Source organism: Oculina patagonica, chromosome 7 (genome assembly GCF_052425735.1).
Source record: "Oculina patagonica isolate OP01 chromosome 7, crgOcupat, whole genome shotgun sequence".
Classification (NCBI taxonomy): Eukaryota; Metazoa; Cnidaria; class Anthozoa; order Scleractinia; family Oculinidae; genus Oculina; species Oculina patagonica.
The window spans coordinates 15127709-15141040 of NC_135764.1; the positions used below are offsets into that span (position 1 = coordinate 15127709).

General features: G+C 39.8%; 4 protein-coding genes across 4 annotated transcripts in view; 1 reads left to right on the top strand and 3 right to left on the bottom strand.

The window, feature by feature from the left end:
* The window catches only part of LOC144659813 (vesicular inhibitory amino acid transporter-like), a 77346-nt gene that overhangs the window by 12245 nt on the left and 51769 nt on the right, over window positions 1-13332 (bottom strand). The window lies entirely within an intron of this gene.
* Window positions 334-2850, bottom strand: LOC144659812 (vesicular inhibitory amino acid transporter-like). Its single transcript, XM_078520335.1, has one exon. It carries the CDS (start codon window positions 2686-2688, stop codon window positions 1231-1233), a length of 1458 nt encoding a protein of 485 aa, XP_078376461.1. The 5' UTR covers window positions 2689-2850; the 3' UTR covers window positions 334-1230.
* Window positions 3423-6597, bottom strand: LOC144659815 (vesicular inhibitory amino acid transporter-like). The gene has a single exon (XM_078520338.1). The coding sequence runs from the start codon at window positions 6452-6454 to the stop codon at window positions 5012-5014; it is 1443 nt and encodes a 480-aa protein (XP_078376464.1). The 5' UTR covers window positions 6455-6597; the 3' UTR covers window positions 3423-5011.
* On the top strand, window positions 6598-8943 carry LOC144659810 (vesicular inhibitory amino acid transporter-like). Its single transcript, XM_078520333.1, has one exon. It carries the CDS (start codon window positions 7219-7221, stop codon window positions 8716-8718), a length of 1500 nt encoding a protein of 499 aa, XP_078376459.1. The 5' UTR covers window positions 6598-7218; the 3' UTR covers window positions 8719-8943.

The window sequence follows — 13332 nt, forward strand, 5'->3', positions numbered from 1 at the left end:
ATGGTTTATTGATTTCACTAGAACTGGAACTACGCTTTCGTGAACGTCCGCAGATCTAAAAATAACTTGAATGACTTTTTGATATCCTGACCACCGGCCTCAGTGTCCCTAGGCCTCTCTGCCCCCTTATTTTCTCTTGGTTTTCAAATTCTCCATTTTAACACAAGAAAGAAGTTCTCTGTTTTGGTGACCAGGCCATAAGGGGGAATAGCAGTTTCACTTAAACTGGGAAATTTTGAAAAAACAATGACAATGAAAACATAAACAAAACATTGTTACAGTTGAGATGAATACTTTAATATTGCAATAAATTTGCAGCTAAGTGATGTACGCTTGAATATATAGCCTGCCAGAAAACAGGTTTTTTGAAAAAACTACTTATTCATGAAATTCTGTTTACGTGTAACATGCCACTAACACATCAATCTGGATACTGTGGTTATTAAATAAATTACATGGTCAACTAAATATCTATCCTTAACTTATTTATTCAATGTTTAAATTGGTTTAAAAACCAATTGCATCAAAATGTGTGGACAAACGCTAGTGAGTGGTACTTTCATGTAGTACTCACTACATTTGTTATGCTACACAGGTTAAAAACTATGTGGATAAAAGTTAGCATGTGACCATTTAAATTATACCTATGAAGGCTATTGAGTATGTAGTACTTTTGCATAATAGGAGTATTTTTTAAAACGCTGCCCTATACTGAATTTTTTTCTTTTAAAGTTGTAAAATTTGTGCTTTGGTGAACACTTTTGAGTAAAAAGGTAAATAATATACAAGCCTTGGATTAACAAGATGAATAATTTATTATTTTACAATATTTATACAGGCTTCGTGCTTTTGGCCCCAAAAATTCCTTTGGTTTTTAAAACATTTCCATTTATCCTTCCAATCCAGTAAAATTATTGTTAAATGATCTTCACCATGATTGTACAGGGCCCTACCTAGTTGAGGGGGGGGGGGGGGCAGTTGCCCCTGCCAGGAAAACTTAATTTTAACATAGTGTTTGATTTTGCTGGGCTATTTCTTGTGGCTATGTTGGAGTTTGCTCCCGCAGCTGAGTTTAGCCGAGTTTGCCCCCACAGACAAAAAATCCTAGGTATGGCCCTGTTGTAAATTGCAGTTTGTGAACACACTTTCAGAAGTCAGAGTAATTAAGGAATTATCTGCCCAACTTGGTGCTGCTAAGGAATATATCTTATTTTATCTACATTTATTTATTCAGTTGGATGCATTGACCAGTTCAATAGCAGAAAACACCACTCCAAGGGCTCCACAGCCAACACCAAACACTGTGACGACAACTCTGCACACCACTTGGAACCAGTTCAGCTTCTTCCACTTCAGCTTGAGATGGAAAACGCAAGGAAATATGAAACACAAACTGGTCCCTGTTAAGCTGCCGAGCAGGCCCATAACTAGACCAAAATGAGGAACAGTGATTGCCAGAAAGATGCCAAAAGTAAGGAGCAATGGCCGAGTTAGAATCAACCAAAACCAGTGGAAACTAGACTCTTTGGACAGGTGAGGAAAGTGAGGAAGCATTTTGCTGTCCCAGGTCTCCAATACGACGAACATGACAAGGGGAAATGCAAGGACAACATTGGCCACCACAAAGGTGTTGGACAGAATGTAAAAGACAGGACTGGTTTTGATATTGATGGTTATGGCCTGGTCCAGCTCCTGTCCATATCGAAACACACCCATAAGGCCCAAAATAACTTTTGTAATCGTTGAGTTTGCAAATGCAAGGTTCAACATCATAGGATACTGTTCTGGATGCCGCATGCTTCCTTCCACCCCTGGGAACACAGCATGTGCTGTGAAGCTGAACACAATGATGCCAAAACCGATTAGAAAAGAGTTCAGTTGGAAACCTGGCATGTTGTGGACGCTCATCTTGTCATACTGCGTAACACAGTAGATTATGATGGTCAGGACTCCAGAGAACAGAGAGAAAACCGAAATCATGCTGATCCAGGCGATGATCGACACTCTTGTAATAAAGATTCCAGGAAGGACGAAACAGCCCACGACAACTGACCATTCGTAAACATTCATGGATGTTTTGGTTTGAAACAAGTCGAGGAAGATGGTAGCCAGTAGTACAATGTATGTGACAGCTATTCCAGACATCTCACACACCTGCACAATGCTGACGATCCTGTTCCCCCATCCGGGCCAAAAGGCTTCGCCAACATCCGGGTAATTGACCCTGACCCTTTTCCTTTGTCCCGTGCGCTTGGAGTCCTCATACAGACATTCAATTAACAACTTGCCCGTGTAACAACAAAGAAATCCGCATACGATAATAGAAACGACGGCAGCCCACCCACCGAGCTTCACGGCGTACGGAATGCCCAAAATCCCTGTCCCTTGGATAAGATTCGTCACATTCCAGCCAGCGAGAAACGCAGAAGCTCTGCGATCGTCCGAGGGTTTTTCGATCAAGGACATGGTCATTGTTGCAGAACGCAATCGCATCAAACTTCGCGACAGAGCCATTCTCGACAAGCTCATCCCAAGAAAGCTTTTTCCAACTTCAGGCTCGCCTTGAATCAACGGCGATTTCTCTCCCAATGGTACAACAGTGGGCTTGGATGCACCCATAGCGATTTCTTCAGCGGGTCGTCTTATTGTTGGGGTCGGGGTTGCAAGCAGAGCGTTGTTTTCAGCCATGTTGCTTGTTTCCGTTCACAATGTTCGACTGTGTTTTCAGGTTGTTCAGCACGTGTAGTTTTCTGTAAACAGTAATCGCATCGAGAAGTAAACACGTACTTGTAATTCTCTTGCTCTTTTGCCGTTCGAATACAAACGTTTTGTGATGTAAATTTGGAACGCACTTTGTATATTTTGCACGTGTTTTGTTTTCCCAGGAGTCACCAGGACTAGCCTGCTAGCCAATCACAGAGCCAATTAATTGTGTACAATCGTTCATTGTTTACCAGCGAGTAATATAATTAAAGGAGGCAGGGTCATTGACTTGTGTTCATCAGAACAGTACATTTGAACGACAATATTCTTATCTTTTCAACAAAATGATGCGTTCCCTCGGAGCTTCCAAAAAATCAAAGACGTCACACAACGCTTCAAGAAGTGTTGTGTGACAGGTGACCCTAAAATTGGCTTCAATTCTAAAAAGTGAATTTCTTAAATAAACTTTACAAGTGCTGTAAAATTATTTTGACCAAAAGATTGATTTGTCTCAATAGCAACTTACTTTTCTTGAGTCCCATGGTTTCATCCATTGACCGTCTCAGGTTCTTATTCCCAGGAACAGCTGGTGGGGAAGCTTATTGCAATGGGCCATCTAGACTGTCCACAGCCCTCTATTTTTTCGTGTTTTTTTGGATCGATGAGCAGGCTGTGGACAGTTATGGGCCATCAAGCCAAAAAGAACACAAAAAACACAAAAGTAGAGAAATTTGTTTATTTTTTTATTAAAATAAGCATTTTATTTGCGAAATTTTGAAACTTTCATCACTGATTTTATCACTATCATGCTAGTACAAATAACTTGTGCCCAGAAAATAACCTAGTGACTCTGGGTTAGGGTTGTGTGTCACCTACATTTCAAAATATTTGATTGCATTAGCAAAATTAACTACAAATTGTTAATTTGTTACCAATACTGTCACTTCAGTGTCAATCATTTTGTGCTTGTTGGTACTCAAGTTTTAAAATTGATGCAATAGCAATCACCATTGATTTTATCAATAACATTTACCATAAGCAACAGTCACTAACTTAGACACCACCAATGTTACACACCCATACATTTAAGATTTAAGAGGCCCTGCCAGGGTAAATTCCAACAAGCGACACGGCCCAGATAGTAGTAACAGCACATAAAATAAAATCGTGACAAACGACAACCCTTTTGGAAAAACTTAAATTCCGACAATGACAAGAATTTTTCCTTCAATTCAACTACTGACAGCAACGGCAAGTGCGATAAAAACTCGATAGAACAGCGACACGGTACATTTTAAAATTTAGACAAGCGACACGGGATCCCCCCCCTGGCAGGGCCTCATTAAAGGTTTTTGGTCAAGAAAACAATAGAACCAACAGCAGGAACACTCCCCCCAAAAAATAGCAACTGCCACACTAGAGGACCAGTAGAATTACAGGCTTACAAGAGCTGCTAAATACACTATTGATTCTTTTCAGTCCTAAGCTGCTACCACTCCACTGTTGTATACAGTGTTAGTTAAATATAACACCCCCACGTTTACTGGTAACACCCTGTCTGGTCTACAGAAAACTTTTGCTGGCATGACACACTTCAAAATTAACCAGGAAACTTGAAAATTATACATCAGGACACTGAGAAAATATTTGGACCATGGCACCACACAATATTGGCAAAATCTGGAAAATGCTCAGAATTTTCAAGATGATCTATATCACAAATATTTATAATTTATAGACTACACTCTACTTTTGCCCCAACAAAATATTGCAACATTTAAATCAGGTGCCCGTATAAAACATAAAACCATGATATAATCCACAAGTTCAAACCCAAAGCCTTTCTTTATCTTGCCCAGAGACATCTAGCATGATTCTTAGATGGTCCATCAGCGACCTGCACCATCTAAGAAATTATCAGGAAAGAGATGTCCTGGGAATGTGGAACACACACCATTTTATTCTATTTAGATAAATATTATTTTACTCAAGTAAAGATAAAAACTTATGACAATAATTACATTTTTCATACACCCATTCATCGACTCATTGTTTAATATTTGCCTTTGAAACAATATATCTAACAGTTAAAACATACAGTGAAATCAAGATTTCTCAAACCCATCATTTTTGAACCTCCTGCATGACAACTTGAACCAAAAATTTGCTTTCCCTTTATATATTGCTTAATTCACTCAGTCAAACATTGCATTTTACCCTTGATTACTCAAAATCAAGATTTCTCGAACCAATTTTCATTTCCAGTGGAGGTTTGAGAAAATCATGATACTACTGTATGTCTAACAGTTTAACCAAAAGAGAAGGCTTTTCCAAGCTCTCTTCCAGAAAACACCAGTCCGAACCCACCACACACTAAACCAAACATGATTACCACGATCTTGAACAGAATGCTGTACCATGGAGTCTTATTCCATTTCAAGATCATGTGAAATACACAAGGGAAAACAAAAGAAAGGCAAGTACCAGTGAAACTACCGACCAGACCCATTAACAGACCAAAGTGCGGCACAATGATGGCCAGGAACAAGGCGAATGTGAGAAGCATGACTCGGGTCAGCAGCAACCAGAACCAGTGGTATTTGCCATCCTTGCTTAGATGTGGAAAATATGGAAGAACCTTAGCGTCCCATGTTTCTAAAACGACAAACATGCAAATCGGGAAGGCCAGGAACACGTTGGTCACTACCAGGACAGTGGCGACAATGTTGAAGATTGGACTGATGCTCATGTTGACTGTGATGACTTGTTCTGTTTGGTTGCCAAACCTCAGCACTGACAACAGACCAAGCAGGACTTTCACCACGGCAGCCAAACCAAATGCAAGGTTCATCATCATGGGGAATTGTTTGGGTTCCCTCATGCTCCCCTCCACACCAGGGAATACAGCGTGCGCGCAGTAGCTGAACACAATGATGCCAAAACCGATGGGGAACTTCTCAGGGTCGAAGGGAGGAATCTTGGAGAGGGACATGTCCTTGTACTCTGTGATGCAGTAGATGATGATGGTGGCGATGCTGGACAACAGCGCAAACACAGAGATCATGCTGATCCAAGCGATCACTGACACGCGCGTGATGAAGATTCCTGGTAACGCAACATAAGCGCACACGATGGCCCACTGATAGATATCCAGAGGCGTCAACCCGTACAAGATGTCGTTGAATACGGTAGCAAGCAGCACAATATACATGATAACACCACCGAACATCTCGCACACTTGCACGACGCTGACTATTCTGTTTCCCCAGCCTGGCCACGCCGCTTCACCGACCTCCGGGTAGTTGACGTGAACTCGTTTGCGCTGACCCGTCCGTTTGGACTCCTCGTACAGGCATTCAACCAGAAGCTTCCCAGTGTAGCAGCATATGCCGGCGACTATAGCAATGACAGCTACAGAAGCCCAGCCTCCCATCATGACTGCATACGGTACACCGAGGATACCTGTGCCTTGGATAAGATTAGTGACATTCCAGCCCGCTAGCCAAGCAGACGCATGGCGATCGTCTGACGGTTTCTCCAGGATCGACACAGTCATTGTTGCACCTCGCAGTTTCCGCACGCTCTCTGCAAAGCTTGACTTCCTCAAGCTCCCATGATCGTCAGTTGGAGCGAACAACAGAGGCGAGTCTTCGTCAACGGTCCGCAGCGATGGCTTGTGTAATGGTATCCCTTCGCTATCATTGTTCGGGGGACTTGTGGACAGAGCTGAGGCTGCAGATCCACTGTCCATTTTTCTTTATTCTCCACTAGTCAGTGCTCTCCTTCTGAGTTCTTCGTTAACAAGTTCAGCGCGGGTCCAGACAGCTTTTCAAATTGGTACAATATGCAAATCCGTTAGCCTTTCTGTATTTTTATGTCCCAAAACAAGACACAATTGATACTAGTATGATCTTCGCTTGTATCACATGTGATTTTGTTTGTGTCTTTTCACACTCCTTTTACGGAAATCACTGCAAGCCCAACCAATTATATTCGAGATTTCAGACTGGACCGTCACAAGAGCGTGACATGACCGTGACAGGCCCTGACGGCTGTACAAAGCGAATTTTTCGCGAGCGTATTGGACAAAAAAACGTGGACAAATGTGGATAACCAGGCATGGAAATTATCAAAATTAGTTTATTTTCGAACTATTTAGTCTCTACTTTGCCAGGCTTTCCACGTCCTGCACAAGATTCTCTATAATACACGTGCTTTTTGCTGTGCATATTATTTCGCCGTCTATTCGAAGGCGGGACTTCGACCTGTTTAACCAATCAAATGTGAGATTTCACGCAAAAGCTTGAGAGGGGGTGACTGCGTAAACTTGATTGTTTTCCACCGGAGAATTAGAAAAGAAGCGCAGTTGTAGTTTATTTTCTTGTCTTGCTTTCTTTTGTTTTGCCAAATCACGTCTGGCAACAGTGGTATTCTAGACAAGAGGGTGTCCTGCTGCGTGATCTGTCCGACTTTGAACGATCCTAAACAGCGTTTCAGCACAATTGAACGGTTGGCATGGCGGACGAACTTGAATACAGTGAACCTGATTTACAGCTTGCCCTGTCGAATTCACTGACCCCAAGAAACAGTGACACTGAAACCAAGAAGGAGGCAAGCTTCGAACTTCGAATTGTGGACAGGAATAAACAATCACAATCTACTGAAAGAACTCCTCTCGTACGCACGGTAGATCCCGACGAGCCGGTATCGCCTTCTTCGGCGTGGAACACAAATTTTAAACGATTCCGTTCGTTTACCGTGTCCCATTTTACAGTGTCCTTAGTGGAGAAAGAGTGTCTGGATAGACAAGCTTCTGCTGTCTTGGCTGGCTGGAATGTCACCAATCTGATCCAAGGCATGGGTATCCTTGGGGTGCCTTATGCTGTTCGGGAGGGAGGGGTGGCAGCGGTCCTCTGTATCTTTATCGTGGCAATGTTCTGTGACGTTACTGGAATACTTCTGGTCGACTGTTTGTACGAAATCTCTCCCCGCAGCAAGCTGAGAAAGAGAGTTCGCAACTCATATCCTGATGTAGGTGAAGCCGTGTGGCCAGGCATTGGAGGCAAGGTAGTTAGTGTTGTCCAGACAATAGAACTGTATGCCGCAGCAGTCCTGTATCTGGTCCTTTTAACCACCATGTTCTCTCAGATTACAAACAAGTACATTCCGCTCACCTTGAACGAATGGGCCGTCATCTGTGCCGTGGCCGTGCTCCCAAGTGTCTTCATCACAAGACTGTCACTTATTGCCTGGATGAGCATGCTGGCTGTGTTTTCCCTCATGTCTGCCCTGGTTGTCATGGTAGCATACTGTTTTGTACACTATGATCAGTGGTCAGTGGATAATATTCCTTCCTTCAACATTAGCACATTTCCTGTCGGGTTTGGCATTGTTACGTTCAGTTACTGTGCTCATGCAGTTTTTCCAGGCATTGAAGGCAGCATGAGAGAACCCAAGAACTTCAACAAGATGATGCATATCTCATTTTTCATCTCAGCTATCGTGAAAGCACTATTTGGCACGTTTGCTGTGTTGACATTCGGCCTTCTTACAGATCAAGTGTTCACCGTGAATCTGGCAGGGGATGTAGCATTCAACACCGCAGCAACAGCCCTTGTTGCGTTAAATGTTTTTTTCTCGTTCCCTCTTCCGCTGTTTGTTGTGGTGGAAACATTTGACAACACTCTTGCCCCTTATTTTCCACATTTGCAGAAAGGAACAAAACATCACTGGTATTGGTTGTTGCTGACAAGGACAATACTGGTAACCTTAGCACTGTTTATCGCCCTTGTTGTGCCGCACTTTGGTCTCCTGATGGGGTTTGTTGGCAGCTTCACTGGGACATGTCTGTCCTTTGGATTTCCATGTATAGCCCATCTAAAGCTGCGATGGAAGTTTCTCCGCTGGTATCACATCACAGGCGAGATTATTCTTATTATCTTTGGATTTCTTGCTGGTGGTCTTGGTTTTGTGTATTCAGGGAAGGCTCTTGTGGACTCTTTTCGTACATTTTAGTAAAATTGTTGGTTAACCTTAACGTGCCGGGTGCATGTTTAAGGCCCAGTTTCTCCTATTTGACGTTGTGGCCATTTGTTACTGTTTTAAAAGAATCAAGTCACTTCAAATCAATAGCACATGGCTACATAGCCAAGTTGGTGAGACTAGTCCTTTAAAAGGGACTGAACTCCAGTGTCAAAACCCATTTATTGGTAAAATTTTATGCTTGGTGTTAATTAAGATTATTGTTACTCTGCCAATACTTCATATATTCTTAACAGACTTCTTTATGGGCTACCGGACTGCGAGATTGCTAAATTGCAGAGAGTGCAAAACGCCGCGGCTAGGCTGCTTACTTCAAGTTGTAAATATGACCACATCACACCTGTTTTACAAGAACTACACTGGTTACCTGTTAGATATATAGAATTCATTTTAAAATTTTACTTTTAACTTTTAAGGCTCTTAATGGCATGGCTCCAACTTATATTTGTAACTTAATTAAGGTAAGGAGGCACGCACGCTATTCACTGCGCTCTATAAATTCAGGTACGCTTTTAGTGCACCCAGAAGGGAAAATGAAAAAGTCTTTTGGTGACAGATCTTTCAGTGTCAGTGCGCCTACACTTTGGAATGCGCTTCCAGCTAGCCTTCGTAATATTAGTTCTATTTTTAGTTTTAAATCTCGTCTTAAAACATATCTTTTTAAATTAGCTTTTTTTTAACTTTTAGATCTAGTCAATAATGTGAATATAGTTAGTTTATTTTAATAATTTTATGTTTTAATATTGTAATGTATATCAGGGCTCAAAATAACGGTCGGTCAACGGACAATGTCCGGCCAAAATGACGATTTGTCCGGACAAAATTTTGGTTCGGCGGTCATTTTGACCGGTCATGTACACAGCTTTCAAATGAATAACACACACAAAAAAATTTATTTGCAGTATTTCTTGCAATTTTACAGTAAAATCATAAAATATCATAGCAGCTTGCAGTCACAAATTTGTAGAATACAGATGAGGCGGTCACGCTCTTCGGATTTGTTAGCGGTTTGCTTAAATAAACCAGGAAACATCCACGTCTGTAAATACGCTAAACAGACAACAATGAACATGGCATCAATCAACGTCTGCTATAAAACACGCGTACGCAATTACAGTTTCAATTGTCAGGCGGGCCGAGAAAAACAGCACTCGTTAGAGGATTTAAAAAACTATATGCACCTTTAGAAAGTACGAGTTCGTAGCGTGTATTTCACCAGCAAGACCATGAGAAAATAATAAAATCATTAAACACGCTTTGAATGCTATGTCAGCAAAGTTTCTTTAAATTGCGCCTATTTCACAACTGAACATGTCCCCATGTGTGCTGACAATTTGACCACCTAAGACGTGGTGCTACTTAATTGTCAAAGAGAGTCCCGGTAAACGTTTGCTCGTACTGTACAAAAAAAAATAATGGTCTCCGCGTCCGGCGTCTACAGATTCAAACGAAATGCGAAGTGACGTAGGCTTTCTTTCTAATCTCTTGGCAGTCTTGAAGAAAGAGAACTATTAACTAGTCTTAGGGCATCTTATAGGAAGCTCGATGAACAACGAGTCCGAGCAAAGGCAAAGTTATCTCACTTGTAGCATGGGCATATGTCCTATTACTATTTATACCATGCCATAGAAAATACAGCCAATCAGAATACAGGAAAGCCGTTGTATATTCGACGGTATTCAACCCAACCTTCCCATAGTGCGCTGCGACTGTATTCTCGACGAAATTTAGTAAGCGTATTTTCTATGGCATGGTATAAAATAGTTACGCAACACTTTCTCGTGGTATACTATGGGATATCCCACTTGTCACTTGTATTTTCTTGGCATACACACTCGCCTAAAGGCTCGTGTGTATACCGAGAAAATACAAGTGACTCGTGGGATATTCCATAGTATACCACTCGAAAGCGTTGCATAACTAGTATTTACTGTTCGGTAATAAAGACCAGTAAAGTGCTTACAACCAAGATCGCCTCCACCCATAAGTCGTTAACTAATGTAAAACTATGCAGAGTAACATAACATTATAGCATTTTATTTTATGTAGAGTAGAACGCAGAAGAAATGGAAATTCAAAAAGCGAACATAATAAAATGACACTTTTAGCGATCTTTAACAACGCGTGTTTTAGCTTATGAGGCGAAATTTTTGGCAGAATAGGCTATTGTTTCAAAGTAAATAATCAATATTTTGACCGGTCAAAAACGAGACATGACCGAGCAAAAATTGATTTGGCCGGTCAACATGACCGGTCAGTATCCAAAAATTATTTTGAGCCCTGTATATAGTTAGTATATTTTAATATTTTTAAGTTTTAATATTGTAATGCGCTTTTGCGCAATATAAATTCATAAATTATTATTATTCATAAATTATTATTATTAAGAATTTTTCCATAGTTGAAGCATTTGGCAGTGAATTTCCCAGAATTGAAGCCTTTAGTTTAGCAGTAAAATCAAATAATAATATTATTATTGAATAGTAATTATTGTAGTTTTCTTAATTTATTTTATATTGTTGCTAATGACTGTTATTTTCACTGCACAATGATGCCAAGATGACAGCAACTGTTAATGTTTGCATTTTTTCTTGTATATCTAAATTTAATCTTATTATAAATTATTATAATAATTATTATTATTATTATTAAAATATTATTGTTATTGTTAATATTAATATTATTGTTATTATTATTGTTATTATTATAGCTTTATAAGTTGTTGTAGCATTATACAAATGAGGCAGGCAAATAAGAATTTACTGAATCTGAATTTTGCTTGTCTGCTGTACAGTAGATTGTATAAACATGCGACATGGTTTTGACAGTTGATTAAATTTAGCACTCACCAGTGAGGGTCTATTATACTCTGGGGGTTTAAGCCAATTTTGAGTGTTGGTGTGCAAGTTCGTTCACATTTATTTGGTAGTTAATGGTCAGGAAATTATGGTGTTTTGGTCTTTAGGAGAAAACAAAAGCAATTTGTGATTTAGGAAGAACAAAATACCGGTAAGTTTAGTTTGCAGACTTTACGACCTCCTATAAAAGACCCTCACCAGTAAAATTTACCACTGGTATATATCATTGGAAAATAATTTTGTTTACCTGATAACTTATTAGTTAATGGCAATTGATAACCTGTTGTTATCAAGATCAAGTAGATTACAACCTCTTCCATTCAAGTTAAATTGCAAGCTGGGGTATACATATCACATATATAATCATTTAACACAAATTTGATGATTAAAATAAGCAGATTGAAACAGTCAGTCACCAGCTCATCAGACAAGCAATGTCTTATGGCTAATTAGCTTACTTGTTTCAAACTGGTACAATAGACATCTAATTTCAATGGGCATACCAGATTTATTTTGCTCCTTGAGATTAGTCTGTGTACTCTATAACATCTTCGTATTTATGAATCAGTGGAGTGTTTTGGATCGTGGGGGCTTAAAGACTGTCCCAAAAACACTCGACAGGTTTTCTTATTTGGAACAACTTTTTTCCGTTCTAGAAACGTTTTGTTTTCTGAGCAGTTTTTAGACCGAAGATTTATGACGATTCTCCGATTGTTGTTCAGAGGCCATACGAACATTTATGATTGTTTTTCAAACTTTTCTGAAGATAAACAAAGTTTCCCGAAGACTTCCAAGAAAAGTTTTGAAGATATTTGAACTCAATCACAAGATGCTGCACTCGCGATATTTTCCGTACCAAAACGCTGGGGAATGAGCCCCCCAAATTTTCTTTTGGGAGCTATCCCCCCTGCTCTGCTGCCTTTGTTCTATTAAGTAGTAGTTTGCAAATCTGTAGCTTGTAACTCATCACAAGCAAACATCAAAAGGCCCATTTTTAACCTGTATACATTTTAGACTGATGTATGTAATTCTAAAACTTAAGATATTTGATTGTTAAGTTTTTAACATGTCTATCATGAGATTGGGGGTAGATTTTTGGACCAATCCCCTGGAGCAAACCAACTCACACAATTAAACAACAGAGCCTTCTCAAAATGAAAACAAAAGGCTGCAATTCATGCAATATGAAAGTGGGCAAGATTTCTTTATAAAACAAACAAGAATAATTATTTTAAAAATTAAACATAAAATTAAGACAATTATGTAATTTGAATACAGTAAATTATGTGAGTCAGAGAACAGTCATAGTTTACAATGTTTGTGTACTATCAGTGGAAATCATATTTGCATGCTAATAAAGACAATTTAATCTACTTGGTTTAAAATATGATTGAATGGGGAAGTGTGAGTGTGCTTATGTTTGGGACTGTAGGAGGAGGGAATAAAAATAACCATGTCAACTTTTCATGCCTTCCTCGAGATGGGATAAACAAGAACAAAAGGCTATGGCCTAAAACGGACCTGATCTCGACTTTGTCATCCAAATTTGTAAAACAAATATAAAGGCTCACAAACAACCAGTGTCTGTTTTAATCAGTGGGTGACAGTTTTCTGTCACACTCTGTCAAACTTAAATTGCAAAAAATTATCAGTACCATGACAAAAAGGGGTCAACTTTGTATTTTGCATCCAATATTTCCTTTTATAGCAGAACTTGAATTTTCAGACA

Coding starts and splice junctions, on each gene's coding strand:
- LOC144659812 (XM_078520335.1), bottom strand. CDS start 2,688: ATGGCTGAAAACAACGCTCTGCTTGCAACCCCGACCCCAACAATAAGA.
- LOC144659815 (XM_078520338.1), bottom strand. CDS start 6,454: ATGGACAGTGGATCTGCAGCCTCAGCTCTGTCCACAAGTCCCCCGAAC.
- LOC144659810 (XM_078520333.1), top strand. CDS start 7,219: ATGGCGGACGAACTTGAATACAGTGAACCTGATTTACAGCTTGCCCTG.